The 22,433-nt window shown below is 43.6% G+C and overlaps 6 protein-coding genes across 6 annotated transcripts; 4 read left to right on the forward strand and 2 right to left on the reverse strand.

Moving 5' to 3' along the window:
* Positions 1 to 471: 471 nt before the first annotated feature.
* On the forward strand, positions 472 to 1,149 carry IL334_007503 (uncharacterized protein; the record flags this gene model as incomplete). Its single annotated transcript, XM_062939193.1, has 1 exon — positions 472 to 1,149. The coding sequence occupies one exon, from the start codon at positions 472 to 474 to the stop codon at positions 1,147 to 1,149; it is 678 nt and encodes a 225-aa protein (XP_062795244.1).
* A 1,573-nt stretch (positions 1,150 to 2,722) lies between these two features.
* Positions 2,723 to 4,491, forward strand: IL334_007504 (uncharacterized protein; the record flags this gene model as incomplete). Its single annotated transcript, XM_062939194.1, has 2 exons — positions 2,723 to 4,052; positions 4,130 to 4,491. 2 exons carry the CDS (start codon positions 2,723 to 2,725, stop codon positions 4,489 to 4,491), a joined length of 1,692 nt encoding a protein of 563 aa, XP_062795245.1.
* A 1,136-nt stretch (positions 4,492 to 5,627) lies between these two features.
* Positions 5,628 to 7,921, reverse strand: IL334_007505 (ATP-dependent RNA helicase SUB2; the record flags this gene model as incomplete). Its single annotated transcript, XM_062939195.1, has 9 exons — positions 5,628 to 5,749; positions 5,809 to 5,990; positions 6,050 to 6,159; positions 6,217 to 6,348; positions 6,407 to 6,525; positions 7,116 to 7,417; positions 7,480 to 7,588; positions 7,644 to 7,711; positions 7,776 to 7,921. 9 exons carry the CDS (start codon positions 7,919 to 7,921, stop codon positions 5,628 to 5,630), a joined length of 1,290 nt encoding a protein of 429 aa, XP_062795246.1.
* A 1,613-nt stretch (positions 7,922 to 9,534) lies between these two features.
* Positions 9,535 to 15,369, forward strand: IL334_007506 (uncharacterized protein; the record flags this gene model as incomplete). Its single annotated transcript, XM_062939196.1, has 7 exons — positions 9,535 to 12,632; positions 12,695 to 12,810; positions 12,886 to 13,349; positions 13,422 to 13,546; positions 13,614 to 14,958; positions 15,029 to 15,165; positions 15,255 to 15,369. The coding sequence occupies 7 exons, from the start codon at positions 9,535 to 9,537 to the stop codon at positions 15,367 to 15,369; spliced, it is 5,400 nt and encodes a 1,799-aa protein (XP_062795247.1).
* Positions 15,370 to 16,059: 690 nt separating this feature from the next.
* On the reverse strand, positions 16,060 to 17,964 carry IL334_007507 (uncharacterized protein; the record flags this gene model as incomplete). The annotated part of the gene is made up of 3 exons (XM_062939197.1): positions 16,060 to 17,413; positions 17,703 to 17,820; positions 17,910 to 17,964. 3 exons carry the CDS (start codon positions 17,962 to 17,964, stop codon positions 16,060 to 16,062), a joined length of 1,527 nt encoding a protein of 508 aa, XP_062795248.1.
* Positions 17,965 to 19,830: 1,866 nt separating this feature from the next.
* Positions 19,831 to 22,233, forward strand: IL334_007508 (uncharacterized protein; the record flags this gene model as incomplete). The annotated part of the gene is made up of 7 exons (XM_062939198.1): positions 19,831 to 20,891; positions 21,022 to 21,103; positions 21,248 to 21,514; positions 21,583 to 21,848; positions 21,906 to 21,994; positions 22,048 to 22,098; positions 22,172 to 22,233. 7 exons carry the CDS (start codon positions 19,831 to 19,833, stop codon positions 22,231 to 22,233), a joined length of 1,878 nt encoding a protein of 625 aa, XP_062795249.1.
* Positions 22,234 to 22,433: the final 200 nt, after the last annotated feature.

The raw sequence follows: 22,433 nt of genomic DNA on the forward strand, positions 1-22,433 counted from the left end.
ATGCCGTAAAATCAAAAAGGTCTCACGATAGTTTGAGATGTGTGTGCGTGAATCCATACTTCAGGCTGGGCTTGTCTGTGAGTCATGCCGCTGAACCTACAACAGTATCTCTGAAAATCTACTCATGCTAGATCAAAACATGATCAGACAGGTCAGCTCGGTGCGATATCATGATGTGTAGTCGTGATGACAGCGCTGGGCAATGTATCATATGAATGGAAGGGTTGTCCTTTGGTGTGCATCGTTTACCAAGGCCAGCAATCTCCACCTTTCATGGCCCGACCTATGAGAAGAAGCCTCACAATGGAACGAACTCTGGCATTCTAGCTTTGCCAGTGGATATAACGAAAAGAAGGACTAGGGAGAGGGCGGTTTCTTTACTCTTCGCTTTCTTACCCCTCTTCACCACGAAGCACCTCTCATTGCCACTGACACGGTATAGCTGCTCACGAACTGTTCTCAGACCCAACCATGACTTCAGAGCCAGACGTCTCAGGTTCGGAAGAGAACGTGTTATCCACAGTTTCTGGAAGAGATTCAGATTCAGTCCTGTCCTCTACCTCGCATTCGGACTCGGAGTGCTTGCCTTCCCACATCGCGTCCAGTAACAGCGAATGGACCGAAGCAGAACAATTGGTATCATTCATTTGTGATGATACAGTGGAATACCAACATTCCCTTCCTAGCATGACTCAAGCCAAAGAAGCTAATATTTTGGCTGCACTCGATTACCTCTCGAAGGAGTTCCGAGACCGTTGTCCGTCCGATAGCACATCCAACTTGAAGAGTCAAGTAACAAAGGTTTGGTTGGAAAACCGACGTCAAGATCAAACTGAAGCTTATCCCAGGAAGAGTCAGTGGACAGCCAAGAGGATTGGATTGATGAGTACATTCAGGTCAACTTTGCCTCCTAGACAAAAAAGAAGCTTCCCTACTTTCTGTCGAGATTTGGAAAGTCTGAAGAAAGGAAAGGAAGGGAATGCCAGCGAAAATGACCCTTTGTATCAACCTACTACTCTCAAAGATCTTTTCCTTGACACACTACTCACTAAGCCCCAAGATGAACAGGAGAGGGCCAAAAGTGTGGAAGAACTGAGTAAAGCGAGTGATCAAAGGCTCAAACAGATGATCGTGGAGCTCTTGAAATAAGCTAACAAAGTTGGAATCTTGGATAGGAAACGAAACAAGACAGTACTACTGCTGAAATCGTGAAATTGACACAATCTCACTTGTTTTGCTTTGCTTGTAGCTTTATATTGACCGACGAATGTAATCGAACGACATGTACGAGTATCGCTTGGTTCTGGATACCCTACCCGCGTTAAAGCATGATGATCCTCGAAGCCGCGTTCGCACATGGTTTCCGGCGTCCAATTTGTCCGACCAAAAAATTCCGAGATAGTATACTTCCCCACTCTTCCGCTTCGGGTGATCGCGATCCATTCCTAACGTTTCAGCCTTGAATTAGTCCTCGATCCCAAGTGTCAATCGATCTCTGAAAAGACAGGTCTTATTCGCACTTTTTTGCATTAGTTCCAGGACCAGGGCCAAGTAGAATTAGAAATGTTATTTGGGGCCTAGATATTCGCGACCGCGTAACTCGGTTCTCGTTGGAGTTCCGATGCCGTAAGACTTTTACTCAGTAATTTGCGGGTTTACATTGTTTCGTCCGAATTCTATTTCACTTGATTGAACATCCCCTAACCCACAAGTCAGATCCAAGATCCTGTCAATCAGCTGCTATGCGACTATAACACCGGTGCATCGCTCACTTGTCTGCTCCGAAATTGATAGTCTGCTACCAGCATGAGTACGACGATTATCCCGGCGAGTACCGGTGTTGTCATCAGTTTTATCGGTGGGATATTTTTCGTTATAATTCGAGCTCGATTCGACGGGAGCCGATGGGCCCAATTCTCAGCTACAGTCAAAGTAGGTCAAGTCTTATTTGGATTTGCGTAATGACATGACTAAAATCAAGGCTGACTTGATTTCTCTTTATCTAGGCGAGACTCATCGAAGATGCTTCTGGCAGACCTGATGTGCGTCTCCCTTGTATATGTCTTTCTCTATCATGCGTTTCTTACACAGACGCTGAGGGATGATATGTAAACTACTGTATAGCCGAACGCCAAGAGTGAAAAAATCCGGCTTTTCTTCTTCTCTTGGCTCAAACATTACTCGGAGTTTCTAGAGGATCAAAATGTAAGTTCATGACTTACAATTGTGTCAAGCGGAGCTTATAATGATGATATGCGTGGTAGTCAGTCGGTTGGATTCATAAAGCTTGGGCGTCCCTTATTTCCTGGCTCACTAAGTCGGAGCGATGGTTTTATAGACTTTGGTTCACGCCTCTCTCCTGGCTTAAAAAGTTGGGCGCCATTTTACATACACGTTGGGGTTTCCATATCTCCTGGCTCACTGATCGGAAGGGGCGGTGTTGTAGAATCTGGTTCACCTCTCTCTCCTGGCTCAAAAACTTGGGCGATGTGATTCGTGAACTTTGGGTTTCCCTCATCTCCTGGACCACTGACCTCATCGATGTTGCGGAGACTAGAAAAGTAAGTGCACCCCGCCCACCTTTTCCCTTCCCATCCTTCATCCTTTCCAGACCCTCTTGACCGTCGACTCCACCTCGCCAGTTTTGGCAAAGGCCACAGATGGTGCTTACAAATAGATTCAGGGCAACCAGCTTACTACACAGAATTGGTTGCTCATCGGCATGCTTCCTAAAAGACCCAGAATTGATATACCCATTTGGGGCAAATTCCATAAAGTCTTAATCGAATTCGCAAAGCAAACATATCACGATAAGCAATCGACGGGCAATATGTATGAGCGATACTTGGAAGGCCTTAAAGCATTGAAAAGTGCTGATTCCGACTTACACTGTTCAGCATATATCCTTGCTGAAGCAATCAACAACTTAAATATCCATTTGAATCCACGACAATCCAATAGAGGAGGAGGAGAAGACGTCGTGAAGGAAGTCGGCGAAGCTAGAAATGAGACAAAGCAGGACGAGGAGATCAAAGATACAAGATGCGTCAAATACAAATCTAGTTCAGTTTCAAGTGGACGTATAGCGCAACTAGGTGATACGTATGGGATAGAAATCAATCTGCAAGACTATTGGAGAGCTCTAGTGGATACTCCTGTCGTATGGAGTGTAGCTACAGACCAAAAGATTCTAATTGCCAAATCAGCATGGGGTGTAACTCGTATGAGAGTAGATACAGCCGATAATCTTTTGATCCAATTCGCATGTCCGTTAAATTTGACTGTTGATCATCGCGTAACGGGAACTGCTGCTTTTGTTCGACTCAATCATCCGATTATGTTATCGTTCAATGACTTCACCTCAATCCCCAAGTCGATTGAAAATCAAGTGCCCCCCTCATCAAGTCCAACACTCCAAGATGGATCAAGTTCAATCGAAACGTCAACACCACCAAGGGAGCCAGACGAATCAAGCGAAACAATGCCTTTGATCGAGACGTCGCAGAATGCAACGGTCGAATCTCCCGCCCAGTTGGAAGGCATACAACGACGTCGCGATGAATTATCCTTCTTTACTTTGGTATGGCATGGCCATAACATTAGTGATGTAGACGACGTGACCTGTTTCCATCTGATCTACAGTGATGTTGTCAGGCTGAACAAAGCAATGGTACGATTGGCGAAGATGTGTCGTCATGGGAGGCGAAAAGACGAAATATATCCCAGATCAGCGTTTCTAAAATCCAGTACGGAATCCAGTATAGGGGACTCTGTGACGAGCCGCGGAATCATGACTTCTGCCACCGTCCCTATCACCGTACCTGCACCGGCTTCTGCTTCTGCTGCTGCTACTCCTGCTGCTGCTGCTCCTGCTGCTACTCCTGCTGCTCCTGCTGCTGCTCCTGCTACTGTACCTCCGGTGTCGACTCTCGCTTCGCCCGCCGAGCAATTGGACATTGCAGAGTTCAAAAAGGAGGAAGAAGGACTTGAGGAATCTTGGGAATCTTGGGAGCCAGATCGAATCGCTCAAACAATAGTAAGATGGTGGTCAAGTACGTATAACTTGTTGGGCTCTTTTCAGCTTGATTACGTTTAATTCGCGACGCTCACCAAAAATACTTTTGCATAGGGCATCATCGGAATACTTGTGCTATCGTATTAGAGATATCTGCCTTGTCGAAGGAGCTGGAGGAAGAAGTCAGACCTGTCCAGCCTGATCACTTGACTCGGCCTCGCGAGGTAGCACCGGCACACCAATGTGAATGTAAACCTTCTTTCTATACGGAAACAAAAGACCGAGTGGCTCCAGAAGACCTTTTCGCTTCACCCGAAATTATGGAACGGTTTTATCTGAAAACATACGCAGATGAAGTCGACTTCATCGAGTGGATTTTCAGATTCGTTAGGTTCACTGAAAATCGTATAAGGGTCGTACCAAAAATTGCGGAAGAGATGTTACCTTGGGATCGAAAGAGAGCTTATGTCATATAAGAAGTACTGTAGTTGTGTAACTTATTAGAGTGATCGTGATTTCATGTCAAAACGAGATCCATACGAACTCAGCTCATAAGCAGCGATACCTTGATGCATGTATGCAAAGAGCATGATTCTTCCAGCTGCATGTTCAGGTTATCCTTAATTTGATGCGTTCGCATCAAGTGAAGGATAACAAGAGGGATTGATGCGATATCTTTATTCAGCATCGGAATTGTTTTCTTCCCAGACTTCGATTGACTCTCGTGCGAGCCAGAGGCGCGAGGACAAGTAGGCATATCTGGACTATTGATGTATGGCGAGGGCAGCGAGCTTTTGGACGGAGCAGGAGAAAGGGTGTTGTGATGCTCAATGGACAACAACAACTCTCAAAGGCCTTCTCAAGACTCGAATGACGCTTGACTCCAGTCCCGTTTTACGATATATGAGACATCGAGGCAGTATTTTGCCACTTCTGAACCTAACAATAATCTCAACTCCCAACTCGTCCCAAGAGCTACGGAATATCCAGAAAACAGGGCATTTCAGGTCCCGCAGAACAGATCCAGATCAAGATCTGTATACTCCACGAACTGTCATGGACTTTTTCTCAGATTGGTACGTAGCCCTCCCCGACGAGCAAGGAAAAGCCCTTGCCAATCAATTTATAAGAGAAGAACCCCCGGTTCCTGTCCTCTTCCAAATGATGCAGATGAAACGCTCAGATGGTTTGGAAGACTGCACGGAGACGAAGGAGGCGACGATCAAACTAACCTAGAATCCAGTCCAACCGTTCTTTCAACTGCAACTAAAGCGGGCAAGCTCTCTAACTAAGAAGCAGCTTGCCTTGACTTCGAGAGACTAGAACGGCGACATCTCGACGAAGTGGTCACTCCAGTAGAATCAGCCAAGAAGAGACTGTTTTTGAAGAACATATCGAGCAAGGGAGATGCCGATTCTGTTGCGATTATTTGTTTTCTTTGTTTTTGCAGTCGAGTCAGTACAAGTTCAGCTGTGCATGTAAATGGAAGTGATAGGGAGGTTGCATTCATTTCTTTTCCCACATGATACAAGTAAGATTTATTTTCATTCACACATAATTTTTGAAGTAACATTCCAGACCGTTCCTCTTCGGCACGACCAGATTCTATTTCTTAAGAGGTCATGTAAGTAGCAGGATCGATAGTTTCAGGCAATGTTGGAATAGCAACAGTGAATCTTTCTTGGATCTTTTGAAGTACTTCGGAATCACCTTCACTTGAGACGAAAGAGATGGCTATGAGGGTAACGATTAGTACTCAAACCCGAGTCAACGGAGAGGAGCATGTGACTTACCAAGACCCTTGGTACCGAATCGACCAGCTCGACCGACTCGATGGAGATAGGAATCAGCATCGGCAGGAGCATCGTAGTTGATGACTACGTTGACTCGCTCTACATCAATACCTCGACCAAAGATATCAGTAGCAACAAGGATACGTTTCTCGAATGCCTTGAATTGTTGGAATCGAGAGATACTATGTGAGTACTATCAGCTCAGAGCCTTGCTAGGGGACGTGCGGGACAATGAACCTACCGTTCTTGTTGAGGGAGGGCAGAGTGAATGCAGATAGAGGGGAAATTACATTCTTGCAGTAAAGCATCGAGTTGAGTAGCTCGAGCAACAGATTTGACGAAGATACAGACCTGTAAAGGGGTTTCATATCAGCATTCCATCACATTGCAATTATGGTATTAACTCACTTGATTAAATTCGAGGTTATCGAGCAAGTCGTTGAGCTTCCTGTTCTTCTCCTTCTCCTCGAGTTTGAGGAAGTATTGTTGCAGACCGTGCAAGGTCAACTTGGTCTCATCGTCAACGTAGATTTCGAGAGGCTAATTCGTTCATCAGGTCAGATGCATTGCGTAGACTAGATGCAAGTGCGTCACTCACAGACTGCATGAACTTTTTGCAGGTGGTTCGGATGTCCTTGGAGAGAGTGGCGGAGAACATCATGACTTGTTTGTGGTGAGGAGTGGCTCGGAAAATCTCTTGAACATCTCTTCGCATGTCTATTAAGGCAAAGCAAGAGGTAGAAGACGATATCAGTCCGAATCGATGCCATGCAGTGTTCAACCATGTCGAGGTCGGTAAGGATCGGCGTCGATTGGTGATGATTACGGCATACATCCAAAAGAACGTTCACCAGGAATTAACGATCGCAGAAAGAAAAGGAACAGAGAAATAAGTAAACCACTGTAAGCATTCATTCTATCTCTAGGTTTCGGTTTCCAAACAAGGTTCTTTAAGGGCAGCGGCGGCAACAGAGGATATCGTAGCTGATTATCCAGTGCTTGTAGACACGATGATCGTTCCATCCTGTTCGGCCCTCGCCCGAATGGTCAAAGGAAATCTTGACGGGTGCCATCAACCACCAGCTTCATTCCTACTCCTCCAATGACGCACCCAATCCATCTCAATCCCTCGATTTGACGCATATCCTCCATTTTTGGACACATTCTTTGTCGAGCCTGCCGAGCGATGAAGCAGCCGAAATGCCCCACCGACATCGAGCAGAAGGGTGGAAGGAAAGGTAACCAGATGTTCGATTCGTCGAAAAGAGGCAAGAAGTCAAAGAATAAAAGGAGGCGTAAAGACTAACCAAGTGTTTCTAGCATTTTGTCGCACTCATCAAGGACAAAGTGTTTAACCTTGCTTGCGTTAAGTTTCTTATCTCTAACGAGAGCCATTGTTCTACCGGGAGTTCCAACGACAATATGAGGACATTTCTCTTTTGAAGCTAAAAGCTCTTGATCGGCAGAGATAGGTGTACCACCGTAGAAGACACCAGTTCTGACGTTGGTCATGAACTTTGAGAAACGAGCAAACTCATTTCGGATTTGATAAGCTAATTCTCGGGTATGACATAAGATCACGATGGATACTTCGCCATCAACAGGTTCACTGAGGGTCGCAACGGTATGTCAGTGAAAAGAGAGCCAGAAAAGAAGAGAAGGATAGCTTACATTTGCTGTAAAGCAGCGAGTACAAACACGGCGGTCTTACCCATACCAGATTTGGCTTGACATAAAACGTCGGTACCGAGAATTGCTTGAGGAATACATTCCTGTTGCACTGTGGAGTTATGGATTAGCGATTGTTGGCACATGGCCGATATATAGACGCGTACCTTCGGAAGGGTGCTCAAAACCGAGGTCAGAGATAGCTCTAAGTAATTCAGGCTTTAAGAGGAAATCCCTATGGAGTTGAACGTCAGCATCTGTAGACAAAGTATCAAGAGATGACAAGAACGATTATTCACCTGAAACCTGTAGAGTGGATTCCGACATATGAACCTTTTTTGTCGCCATCCGCTTTGTCACCGTTTGTAGCGGTGGCGGCGGGGGCGAAAGTCTCCTCAGCGGCCTCATCGTAATCAACGAGTTCTTCTTCATCAGGTCGAGACATTTTGTATTGATGTTACTTGAGGTTTTATTTAACTATATCGGGGAGAGAGGGGAGGGAAAAGGGAGAAAAACAAAGGATTGATACGTAAGCCGTTGTTGCGCGTTTGCATGGTGATTGAAAAGAAGCACAGAGGGGAGATATCCCATCCCTCATCGTCGCGTTTGTAGGTTTCTTTCGAATCTTCAACGGACCGAGAACGAATGAAAAGAGAAGCGACGCGATGATACCCACGTTGAGAATAGAACAGAAAGGCGAGAGATATGTCGATACCGAATCAGAAAGTAATGAACAACAATGTACTGGAGATTGATTATATCATATATAACATTATTCACAAAGAGACACGAGAAAACGAAATGAGAATGGAAGGTTATGGATGGAAAATCAACTCAGTCTCGGCGTTATCTCTCGGATATATAGCAATGTGGCGCATTAGCCTACAACGTAAAATTCTGGGAAAATTGGCTTCGGACAATTCTACTGCTGAATGAGAATTACTATATCCGGTATGTTTTATCATTTTAACCAACCTTCTTTTCTTATTATTGTGTGTGTTTTCATTTGGGCTGGTGACTACTCCTACTTACCCACCACTCTATCATCCCATCCTCCTCACTCTGGATAGATCCGAACATTACTACCACTACTATTACACTATCTCCCACCTTGTTTATAAACCCCTGAAACATATCCCGACGCGTATATCACGTAGTCCTTTTTATCATATCATCATTGAAACATTGTGGGAATTGACTCTGCAGAGACAGGTGATTATCAGAAACACAGAGATTAGATATCAGATCTTTTTTTTTTATTGAAAAAAAGGAATCAGTTGAATACGAAGTGAAAAAAGACTTTGTAACACTTTCGTCAAACGATCCTACGAGGGCGGTGCCCCTTCTTTTTCCACTTTGGTTTGGGTTGGTTCGCACTAAATCAACTTGTCATTTCCCATCCACCCCTTTCCTTTAATCCGAACTTGTTGATTTTATAATCGAAAGAACATTACTGTTTTGGAAATCAGTGACGACAGATTAAGATCCGAAGATTAGAAAAAGGCTTTTTGAACGTGAGTCGATCCCCCATTTTACTTTCTGCTGTAGGTTATTGATTGGAGGTGGTATGCAAGTCCTTGAACCTTTTCATGATTTACTAACTGATTGATGTTTTCGTTCAGTCTCAGACACGTACCTTCTCGTTCGGTCCGAGGAGATCCTTTGCTTTCGCCATCACGAGGCTCCAACTCGAAGTCGAGATTAGAAGATTATCATTGAGATCTTTGACTACAGGTGCTAGGTGGACAATCGTGTAGATCGTTTGTAAGGTGAGTAAAAGTTTGTCCTGACACTCGATTTACCTGCTCCACATCACCTACCGTTGCTTCCCCTTCTGGTCAAATCATTAATCTTGTCCTTCTTTACCGTTGAAGCTGACTTTGTCGCGTCACAAATAGGCTGGGGGAGGTTGTGAGACTGTTAGTACCTATTGGTGTTTCCCAATCGATGTTTCCTTGATTGTAAACCGTGAGTTTTTAGCTTGGTGATGTCTCCTCACCGCATCTTTGGCAAGACTCCTCATCGTCGGCTGTAACTGACCCACTTCACAGTCACAATATGTCCACTCCTAATGCTGGGACTTCTGCTTCTCCTGCACCTCAGAATATAGGTTATCCCTTTCTCCAAAGCCCGAACAATCCCACAGGTGCGATGAATTTCCTTCCTCCAAATCACCAACATCCACAACAACAGCAACAACAACAACATTTCATGTCAACTATAGATATGTCAACTGCTTCGCCTATACCTGGTGCTTCAGGCGGTCAAGGTGATCCTGGGCCTTCTTCATTAGCTCAACAACAACAGCAGCAACAACAGGGGCAAGGTCATTTTCGACCTAATTTCCAACAAGGTGGAATCACACCTCAGCAAATGCAAATGTTACAACAATTCTCACAAGCTGCACAAAATCAGAATGGTGGTGTCGGTGGTGCGATACAAAATCGTCAATTGACACCTCAACAGATGCAGGTTGCTATGGCTACCATGCAAGCTCAACAACAAGGTGGTCAGATGAATCCCCAAGCTTTGATGGCTGCCATGAGAGCAAATCAGCAAGGTCAAGGAATGCAAGGCGGCGTGGGACAACAGGGGCAACAACAGCAACAACAGCAACAACAATTTCAACGTCCTCCCAATCAACAACAAATGTCTAATTTCAATGCCATGTTACAGCAACCTGTGGGCACCCCCGGTACTCCCAACCAACAGCAACCTAATCCTGCTCAAATTGCCTTTCAACAACAACGTTTGCAGCAGGTCATGCAACAGGGTATGCCTGTTCGTCCCAATCCTGGATCCCCTGTCCGACCGCATCAACAACAACAATCTGGGTCAATGCCTCCCCCTCCTATCCCTGGTCCTCAACAACAACAGCAACAACAGCAACTACAAGGTAGTCTCAATCCGCAGCAGACACCAAATTCCAATGGTCCTCAACAGATGGGTAATGCATCGCAAACAAATCTCACTCCACAACAACAGCAATTCCTCATCAACCAGAGAAATGCTCTTCTCTCTAATCCTCAATTTCTCGCTATGCCGCTGCAGCAGCAACAAGCTTATATAGCTAGTCAGCAGCAACAATTCCTTCGGATGATGGCAAACAACCAGCTGCAAGGTCAAGCTCAACAGCCACAACAGTCACAACAACAACCTATGCAACAAGCTCAAACTCCAGGTCGGCCTAGTTCATCGCATGGCACTCCAGGACCCGCACAAAGCCCAATTATTACTCGTCAAGGTACACCTCAGCAAATGAGTACGCCTCAAGCTCAACAGATGGGAACACCTCAATCGGCTCACGTGCATACCCCTCAACAACCTCTTTCCAGTCTACCTCAACACATGAACCCCCCTCGACCTACGTCCGCAGCTTCACAAAGAGCGCCTTCACCCCATCAGACTATCCATGGGATGCCCGGTTCCCCTGCTGTGATGCAGCCATCTCAGACACCTCCTCCACCTGGTACAATGTATCCATCGAGTGGGTCTCAGCCCATGAGCGCTCCTTCGCCGACACACTCAAACGTCTCACATCACAGTCAAAATCACACTCCTGCTCCCCCCAGCATGTCGCAACCGCCACATTCTTCTCCTCCTATACATGGCCGATCGCAAACACCTTCTCAGCCTCAACAGACAGGTACACCTCAATCAGGCCATGCTGTCAGTCAAGTGGGAATCAACGGTCAATACCAGGGAAATCAACAATATCAGCAGCAGCAAATGCTGCAGCAGCAACAACAACATCAACAAAACATGGGTACTCCTCAACAGTCCGCTCAACCTTTTCCACACGTCTCCCAAGGTGGTAATCAAAATGGTCCGTCCAATTCCCCTATGCCTCAAGGCGCTTTTACTGTTCAACCCATTGTGCCCACATTGCAGAATATGACTCCAGCTCAGCAGCAGCAAATGGCGTCAGCGATGGGTTTCATGAGTCAAGCTGCTCAGGCTCAACAGACACCTGCATTTGGCGATGGGTCGCAAAATGTGAAACCAAATCAACAGGGCCATGGAGCTAGTTCTAGGAAATCTTCGACTGGCACACAGATGCCAAACATCGATACGTCGGATTTCCCGTTTGATCCGAGATTGTTGCCGATGATCCAACATCTGAACAACGCCGACTGGAGAGCGAACGTACAGGCTCAAAATCCTCAGCTACTCGTTGCCGTTCAATCAGCTAATAGCATCTTTCATACTTTACGTCCAGATGTGGTACAACGGATGCAAAACTACTTGTTTCACTCAGCGAAAGTACAAGCGGCTCAACAAGCTGTTCGACCGCCATCTCAAGGCCAAATACCAGGTCAACAACCACAGTCATCCGGAGTACCTGGCTTTTCACCGAATATGGGTCAAGCTGGAACGCCTGGAGCAATACCTCCTAATCAGCAACAAAGAATTTGGCAAGCTCAGCAGGCCGCTCAAGCGCAAGGTTCGCCAGCGTCAGTCAGTAGCTCAAGTCCAAGCGTTCGACCACCTCCACCTCACTTGCCTCCAGCTTCCAACATGCCCGGATCGCCCTCTCCTCGTAATGTATCCCTTGACCGACGTACTTCTGGTTCAGGGAAGGATAAATCTGGCAAAGACAAAACACCTCAACAAGCATCAATGCCACCACCTAATTTCATTCCTACCCATTCTGTTGGTCCACCTCGACCACCTCCTTATATTCCATCTGAAGCTACGTCAGCTCCTCAACCCAACACACTTGTTTCTGCTCCTATTCTTGGTCATGGATCTCGTCTACCAAGCCACGGTCTGCCAGTAAAGGAATGGGAAGATGCCTTACGTCTTGATTTGCCAATCACGAATATCACTCATTTACCAATAAATGAGATTGATGAATCCGAAGATCCAACTTTCAAGGGCGCCTTACCGCCTATGACAAAGTACGAAACGAATCAAGTGAAACAATGGTTGGAAAAAGATAAACAATTCATCACATTTGAAAGAGAAAATCAGGGTAAACGTATGGCGAAAATGAAAAAGTGGGCAGAAGAAAATGACAAGTCAACACCTTGGTGGATGCTACGTAAAGGTGAAACTAGGAATCTACCCTCCCAAAGATTGCGGATCCTTTGGCCCGCAGAAAAGGACAAAGACAGAGCTGAGCGAACTCATAAAGGTAGAAAACAGATCAAGTTGTATGTCTTCATGGTATTCTCTGATGAGGTATGAGAGCTGAAATCTCCTTTCCTACATATAGCTCACCAGCTCAACTTAAATCAATGGCCGAAGTTGAAGATCATATTGTTCCCGTGAGATTGGACCTGGAACACGATTCATATAAACTGAAAGATACCTTCATGTGGAATTGTGCTGGTAAGTCATGCATTCACATGATCACTTTGTTTTTTTCTGTCCACGCAAAACTGATTATCGCGAATCGCCCTACAGATAAAGTGGTAACACCTGAAATATTCGCTCAATCCATGTGTGATGATTTTGCTGTTCCACCTCAACATTTCTTATCCAAAATCGTAACTGCAATTCAAGAGCGTGTACAAGAATATCAAGACCAAGTGTTACCTATCATTCAACGTCGCCCCAAAGAGGACAATAGAGGTAAATTGAATTCTGAAGGTGATTCAGATACACTCGCTATGATCGAAATATTCAGGAAAGTCAGAGAAGGTAGTATTTTAGAAGAAGAAATTAAGACTGATCCTGGCATGGAAGAAAATCGTGATGAAGAGATCAAAATTGTTTCCCTTGACGATATAAACGGAGAGGAGTCAAATCATGATGATGACCTTAACCGTGACGAAGCGTTGATCGTGGAAGAAAAGCCTATGACTGTTGAAGAAGCTATGCAGAATCTACCTAAAGAAGAAATGGAGGAATTGAGAATTCTAATAAAGGTGAGACGCGTTCTTGAATAGGATCAAAGTTTTACGAGAGAAAGTCCAGTTTTGACTGATTATCTAAAATAGGTCGATATCATTATTGGGACACAGAACCTGTCTGATAGTTTTGAATGGGATCTAAACTCTACAGTTAGCCCCGAGGAATTTGCTATTTCTTATGTGACTGAATTAGGGTTGAGTAAGGAATTTGCGTGAGTACACTGGTCAATGAAGTCAAGGCGGACACTGGTCGAAGTGATTGCTGACCGTTTTCTGCAGTACCGCACTCGCACATGACATTCACGAGCAGATTTTAGTTCACAAGCGATCCCTGTTCCTTGTTGGCCACAGTTTCGGCTCTGGTCTTATCTTAGACGATGAAGTTCGACTGGCCTTTTTAGCTCCTGTCACGATACCTCTGCGGAAAGAAGATTTGGCCATGTCTTTGTACACTCCTATCTTCAATGAACTTCGAGAAGACCAACTTGCAGTGATTGAAGCTCAAAGGGAGAAAGAATCCAAGAGGAAAAAGAGAGCTGGGCGAGCCCGAAGAGGAATTGTTTTGCCTGATCGAGATCCCATTAAAACTCAGCGATCATTACTCAATCCACTTGGACCCAACGGATTACCAGTCTTCTCCGCGCCTGAATTAGCATCCACCAAAGACTCGGCACCACTGCATCGAAGGCGTGGAGCTGCGATTGCTGCGGAAGCAAACATGGCTCTGATAGCTCAAGATTTACCTCTGACTGGACCGCCTTCGCCCGCTCATAATCACCATGGACCCACAATATCTGCAAAAGGTAAAAGAATAGGTAGACCACCTAAAAATCTATCTAGAGCAAGCCCAGCTTCTTTCAGAGAAAATTCAGCTTCAATCCATGATATTCATCCAAGCCATCCAAACCATCAATCATTCTTAAACACACCTTCAATGTCACATATAGGAATTAAAAGATCTTTCAGAGAAGATTCAATGGATGATTTCAACTCGACCACTCACAGTCCTATACCTTCATCTCAAGGTAGAAAAAGAATCAACCATTCTAGAATCCCTGATTCACCTGAAACTGACATTCAAACGGCAACTCATACTCCTATAAAAGAAAACAATGGCACAACCCCTTTACCGTCCATCAATGAAATAGCAGTGGAGAAGAAAAGGGAATTCGTTGATCATGATCAACATGATGTTGACGATAAACCTCAAATCAAAGATGGAATTGCATTATCAAATTGGCAGACTTCGTTATCATCGTCGTCTTCGAGACAAATGCAATCGGGTACACCAACATTAACATCACCTATAAAGCAGACTGGTCATGACAAGCTCAAATCTCATTCAGGTCATGATAGTAGTGATTCTTCAGATCAAGATGACGATGATGAAGACGAAGACGATGACGATGATAATGAATCAGATTCGACATTCGCAAGTTCAAGAGGTAAAAACAATAAAAGGAAGAAATCTTTTGAATCAGGTTCTCAGAGAAGTAATAATAAACAACAAGGGCAAGGTAGAAACGATACTCAGACTCCTGCGAGAAGTTCCGTTGTTCCTCCTGGTAAATCTCCTATCGTAGGTATCTCGCCCGGATCGGGGTTAGGCAAAAAATCAATAGAGGTGAGGAAATCATTCTCGTGCTCAACGGAAGGGGGAAAGGTGAAGAAGCTGATAATTTGACATGATGCAGATCCCCCAATGGGCTTCAAAAGCATTATCTGATATGAAAAGTAAATATCCAAGAGACGATTTTGCAATAGTGCAAAAACCACGTCCTGCAGATCATGTAAATGATTTGGTAGAGTGGAGAGCTAAATGTATCGATTGGTGAGTTTTCTACTCTCGGTTCTTGAGCATAGCCTTGGGTTGCAGCAACGATTTGTACTGACAATCTATATCATTGCTTGAAATATCAGCCCCGGTAGGATATACTCTCTTGGTCCAGGTGAAACATTACAAAATTTCGAAGTTCATCTCAAGAATAGAGCTCATATAGCAAATCGATTAACTAGAGAAGGTAAAACTCATTAATGAGCCTTTTTCTTCTTTTATTGCATATCATCTACACCTTTTCTTCTCTCATCTATTCTCCTCGCAACATTTCCATTCAATCCTTTTCCTTCTTCTCATTCATTTCACCTACATTCAGTTTTTTTCTCATTCCTTCTTTTCAAACGGTTTTTCTGCGCAGGTACTTATTGGTTTAAATTTCATTTCCGGGTTTCGTTTTACTGGCATATAGCATTATACTATGCATGGCTTGGTCATCATTCATCATTGCAAGATAAGATACGATTCTGCACCTTGAGGATCATAACAGTAAGAGACTATCTGATTACAGGCTGGATGTCGAATGTATTCGATGGTCATCTTCTTTCCCATGTTAACCAGCTTGACCTAAAGTCAAATGGCGACATCGGAGATCTGTTCAAATCACATTTTGGCCGCAGCAAGCTGCAGCAGGATAGAAACAATGCATAAAGAGTGCGGTAATTTGTGATATGACATATTTCAAATGATAGATACAAAAAAAAAAAAACACAGGTAAAACACATGAAATTCTGACAAATAGAAACACAAGAAAGATATCAAAATAAGAAACCAATTTATCGCGATAATCAATATCTCATTTTGTACTTCAACCTCACATGAGCATGACAGCGGAAAACGATGAGCTTGGTGTTGATGTCGATCGAAATCATTCCGCTAGGTGATATGAGGTTAATGGCCCATACCTTGCATCATTGGATTTTGGTTGTTATATCCGTTTGACATCCATTGCTGTTGTTGTTGATGTGGCAGAAATGAATTTTGTGAATATGCCAACGGTTGTTGTTGATGCTGTTGAAATTGGTTCTGTACCTGACCACCATATGTATTGGGCTGTTGTTGTTGGAAAGAAGGTTGTTGATTGAATAAAGGTGAATTACCAAATTGTTGTCGTTGTTCTTGTTGTTGGACTTGACCGTATGAATTGAGTGCAGGTGAATTACCAAACATACTGGATTGCGAATTTGGTATTGGACTCGGACTTGATCCAGGTGTTAATGGATTGTAAGAAGGTTGTTGAAGTTGAGATTGAGATTGATAATTTGGTTGTGTTGATACATTCTGACCATATAACGGATGTTGTTGTTGTTGTTGTTGTTGTTGTTGTTGTTGTTGTTGTTGTTGTTGAAATGATATTCCATTTGGTTGATAGTTCATTTGAGGTGATACTCCATAGTTACTATTACCATTGGTATTACCATTTCCATTAGGGATAGACATTGTATTATTTAGGTAGGGTTGATTATGGTTTTGGGACGGAATCGGATATCCAATACTTGGTGAATGTGAAATCGAGAAACCCTGTTGTTGCTGATTTGTCGATAAATAACCATTTTGATTCTGATGAGCTTGGTTTTGATAATTTGTCACAGCGGATCCGGATGTAGATGACAAGTTAATTTGTAAAGGTAAAGTAACGTTTTGAGTTCCATTAAAATCGATTAAACTGTCATGTGCATTTGTCATATATGAATGAGTAATAGGAGCAGGTGGTGGGGGAGTTCCAACAGATGAATTTGGTGTTGCCCACGGAGCAGCTGAAGGAGTCACGTTGGATTTTGTTGGTCTGGGTGATTTATTGTTGGATATAGGTAAAGCAGGTAGATCCTTTTTATCTCTCGTCCTTTCTCTTTCTTTCTGATCTTGGAATGAGATAATATCATTTAACTCTGGATTTCTAGGATTATGAATGACAGTTATTGATTTCCATGGATCTGAATTAACAGGTAATCTACCATCTCTTTCTCTTGCTCTATTCAATGAAGTAGGTTCGTTATATCCCCTAGATTGTGGTATTGACGAAGAAGAAGAAGAAGAAGAAGAAGGGCCAACTTTGAATACACCTAATTCATATTTCTTTCTTATGAATTTCTCAATTTCGGAATCACGTTCATCATGTCCATAAGAAGGTGGTGGTGGATGTAATTTCTCATTAGGGTTGAATACTGCGTTTGATGATGTATTACCCATCTCCTTCATGTGGACTATCTGTTCTCTGGTCCATGTGTCCAATGTCACCGATTTGCTATTGGCCGTGAGGGTGGGGCGATGAAATGGAGCAAGGTAATTTGCGATTGATGGAGTGTGAGATGCCGTAGAAAAAGGTAGCAGGGAACGTGGAGTTCAGCACGATATTGAGAGACGTGATAGATGCGTATATCGCAGAGAAATCATGAGAGAATGATGCGGGATCGAGATAGAGTATGAGACAAAGGACGAATCGGCGTGATATGAAGCGAGAACAGCAAGTTGATGACCATAGCATTAGTATCCACTCAATCAATCATAACCTTGAATGCTTGACTAAGACTCACACTCTACTCTTATGAGTTCCCATTTTCCTATGTACGGAAGCACATCCTACGCATAAGAAAATACCAAGATTTACTGAAGCCCATCTGGGTGCAGGCACATGACAATCCGCACAAGTGTCTACGAGAAAACCAAAGATCAAAAATCAGATTCAAATTCGGATTCCGATTCAATCAAAACCGACATATTCCTCGATTATAATGGCTCACCGTTACCTGGAAGCTTCAATACCTCCTCTAACATACGCTTATGACGAGCCTCCATCGTCAGATGAGCGAGTTTGATAAATGGACAAGGAGGTGTAATTTTGAATGATGTATTCTTTGGGTTTGCGTTGGTTTTTATTTATTGATGGTATTTTGAAACTACGCTTCGAGTACGTTATGGGAATGGGGGGTTTCACGTAATGGGGGAGTGGCAATATGTATATATAGTAGTGTATGATTATATTACGCGTCCTTGCTGTTAACGAGGGTATGTGGATACCTATGATGATTGCACAGAATGAATGAATTGAATGGATGTTAGTAATCCGACGACTGATCTATGAGATATGCGTTGAATCAAAGTAGCATGGATGGATGGATGGAAGGATCGATGGATGGATGATTGAATGAGTATGGGTCACTTCGAGTAATTATCACAAAGGATACACAGAAATTATCGTTATCAGCCATAACTTGCCTCCCTTTTCGATTTTGGGATGTGATACGCTCAAACCCTTTGTTGCCTGCTCTCCGTCTTCCCTCTTGCAGCGACTGAGTACAGAATGTGACAGTATGTATTCCAGATGGGAGCGCCAGTATTTTTACCCATGTTTCAGACCTTTCTCCCTACCAGGAACTTGCCATTTGTACACCTGGTTGTTGTCCCCCGGACCTATCAGCCTGATCTGGCTGAGTCTTCCTTACCTCCTTAGAGCGCATGCATACCTTATAGAATTGGGCAAAAAGGGAAATCCAACTTTATTGAGCCTATCTGAAACACTTTGAGCGTATAGAGACGGGAATCATCCCTCTTCCTCTCTGCTTGTACTGTCCTTTCGGGCAAGATCGCAGAATGTAGATGCAATCGGGACACATATTCCAGAACAAATTCCCTTGGCTTGTATTTTTCCCCAGTTTGATTAGGAACCACATGGACCCATCCGAATGAGGGGTAGGAAGCACGATTGGAAGGAAGGAATATTGCAAGGAAGCAACACTCGTAACGATACGTATCCGCCTCTCCTTGGAGGATGTTTGAATTTCCCTCATGGAATACGTTGAGAACTGCACTCATCCTTCTTTTCTTCCTTGAGAAAGGTTAAAAATTAAGCTTTTCCAGATTCGGAAAAACCCAAATGAGTCTGTTTTACGAAATACTGATTTTACTGGTATCCGTATATGTATATGTATTGCGTATAGATTGGTCATAGCCACCATACTCCTCATGCTAGCCAGGAGGCTCCCTTATGTGAGACCAGCCTGCTCATCACAGCGCTCATATCATTCATATATGCCTGCTGCGTTGAGTTTGTAATGTTCTGCTGTCCTAGCTGACTGCTGATAGTATGTATACCCTGAATGCAAGTTGAAAAGACTTTCTGCGCTAATTCCGCAGTTATGGTACATCTATATAACAGCCATTCCCAGATGCATCATGCACGCATACTCGTTTACTCGTTTACTCGTTTGCTCGTCTTCCCCCTTTGACTCCAGGATCCATTATTCAAGCCCATCTCACATACCTTTGTGCTCTTGTCTAAAACATTGAGAGAGGAAAGTACATGGCATAATCCTACAAGGGATGATATGAAGAAAATAAAGCCGAGAACGTCATTTACCCTCAAAAACGACGATCTTTCTCTCACTTCGTTCAAAACAATCTATTTTGGCATTCTGATATTTTTGAGCTTTTAAAGCTTTTTGAGCTATTGTGACATCTGAGACCGATATTAGGTCCACCATTGCTCATACATTCCTACCATTCAACAACTCAGAAAAAGAATAAACACCCAAAAAAAAACAACACGATTTCACATTGCGCATGACAACTCAAAGCATATATCCCTACTGCGCAGAAGAATAGACCTCCTTGTGAACGGGAAAATCTAAAAGAGATCCCCTTTTCTTTTGTATATAATCTGGGATGTTCACTTCAAGTTCAGATTCATCTAGGAGAAGCTCATCAGATCAATCACAATCTTCAACATCGACTTTTTATAATCACTCACCTATATCAACGCATCATCCCACATTCTCAGGTATTCTGACTTCAAATTCCAAATCAGGTTCAAGCTCGAACACCCATGCTCATTCAAGGAATTCATCCAAACAATTGATCATATCCCATATGAGTATGGAAAAAGAAGTTGAACTCGATCCTGAAAAAGGTCAAACCCACTCACCATCGTCACTACTATCTCAACAACAACCACCACTCCCTTCACCTTCATTGGATCACGCATATCTACCCCTTCCTACGATAAAGAAGAACGTTCATATTGGATTGAGAAGAAGACGACTATTAGCTCAAGCATTAACGTTCCTCGGCATATTGACTATAGTAGGATGGTATATCCTCAATGAACGCGAAGAAGGCTTGATCAATAATGTGTTTGGACAAGGTTGGAAGAATGGTAAACCGACAACGAAATCAGAACATCTACCAGGAGTCATAATAGGATCTAATGGGAAAATCCATTCCAACGGTGAACCATCAGGTTCTGTAGAAACGGATAATAAAGAATTATCGTATGGAGAAAAAATGGCTGCTTTAGCACATATAAATCCACCTGAATGGGGAATATCATTATCTTCTGAAAAGATATTAGCTGGTCTAAGACGATTTCCAGAAAATCCTTCAATAGACGAAACGATCCCACCATTATCGTCTCTAGGTCATTTCGCAGATAACATCTATTCAATAGGTCCTTTAACGATGAATGATTATATGGCTCAGATGAGAGAATTCGCAAATATAGCTTTCCCAAAACCTCTCTCTGGAAAATTGGTCGATGGTTTGAAGAGATATTTAGATGATAATAGTAATGAATCAGGTGTGCAAAAGCAAAAAGAAAGCTGGGAAACCAATAAGAAAATATGGCAAACTGATAAAGATTCGAGAAGGGTAGAAAGTAACGAGGTCAAAAGTTGGAAAGATGGTAAAGCGTCAGATGAAGGTTGGGAATGGGAGTTCTTGAATGATCAGTGAGTCTGCTTTCGGTTTTGTACTTGAAGGAGACTCACGGGACAAGGGGCGAGATACTGTCCAAGGCGTAATGTAGCTGTCCGGGAACATATTCAAGTAAAGCTCCCCGCTGACATTCCAATATTGCAGAGACGCCGAGCAATACGTGAATAAGAAATTAGCGGCAAGTAGATTTCAAGAAGTATGGGATATATTACCAAGTGGGATCTTGGTGAGTTAGCGATTTCTCTTTAACCTGAGTGCTCCAGCCCGAGGCTCCCTGCATACCTTCCTACGCATGTTTGACGCGGTGGGAAATCAGCAGCAGTAGAGTGTCTGCTAATTAGGTGTCAACCCGTTCATTTGTTTCACGCAGCGCTCTGACACACTGCGGTACCTGTTGATACTACTCGAAGGCGGCATCTACTCCGATGTCGATACTACACTTCTCAGGCCTCCTTCAGCTTGGGGACGAGATCCGAAACTCTATCGTGATGGAGCAGGGTGGTTAACGGATTCACAAATTGAACGTGTCAAAGGAGGAGAAAGTATCGATGATATCATTGGAAGACCTAGTGTTGTGGTTGGATTAGAAGCCGATGTTGGAGACAGAGAAGATTGGTTCGATTGGTGGCCTAGACCTGTGAGTCATATACCTGTTTTCAGTTTGCGTGACTACTAGCCTGACATCCTCTTGTTCTGCAATGATAGATACAAATTGTTCAATGGACAATCACTTCAGCACCTAATCATCCTATAGCGTTAAATGCGTTGTTACGTATCCTGCACTCCACGGCCAAAGCTATTGATTGGAGTCATTCAGTCGCTCAATCGATAAAAGTGTTGAAAGATCAAGGGAGATATGAAGATGCCAAATCGCTTTCAGAAGTAAACGTACTGAACGAACCCAAGAACGGAGGTCCAGTCGGTGTGATGGCTTGGACCGGTCCAGGAGTGTGGACAGACGCTGTTTTGAGGTGAGCGAAGCCTCATCTCATGTTGAAAGAGGTACTGATCTGACTGTTCATCGATAGTTATCTACGGGTTAGGTTTGGACTCATATGGACTGATTTGAAGGATCTGAGAGAACCATTGAGGGTCGGCGATGTGTTGATTCTTCCAGGTGAGTCGATACATTTTGTCCCTTGTGTGTAGCCTACTGACGAAGTGAGATAGTCACTGGATTTTCACCGGGTGTGGGTAATTTTGGTGCACAGATGAGTTCTCGTGAGTCAACCATCTCATCTGATGAATCTATATGCGAAAGATGCATTGGAACTGAACTCCTTTCGAATCGCAGATCCTCAAGCAATGGTAGAACATGGTTTCGCTGGAAGTTGGAAAAATGAGGGTAAAAATTAGCGATTAAAAAGGAGGATTCGTGCTACCTGTTACACGAAAAACGATATAGATTGTATAGACTTGTTTAGTTTATTTGTTGCTTGTATTATTTATTTATTTGGTTTAGCGATTATACATCTTCATAGATATCACATAGGAGGTATGGCCCAAATGCATAAGCTCGAGTATAAGAACGTCAGATGCTTTACGAGGGAACATAT

Source organism: Kwoniella shivajii, chromosome 11 (assembly GCF_035658355.1).
Source record: "Kwoniella shivajii chromosome 11, complete sequence".
NCBI lineage: Eukaryota > Fungi > Basidiomycota > Tremellomycetes > Tremellales > Cryptococcaceae > Kwoniella > Kwoniella shivajii.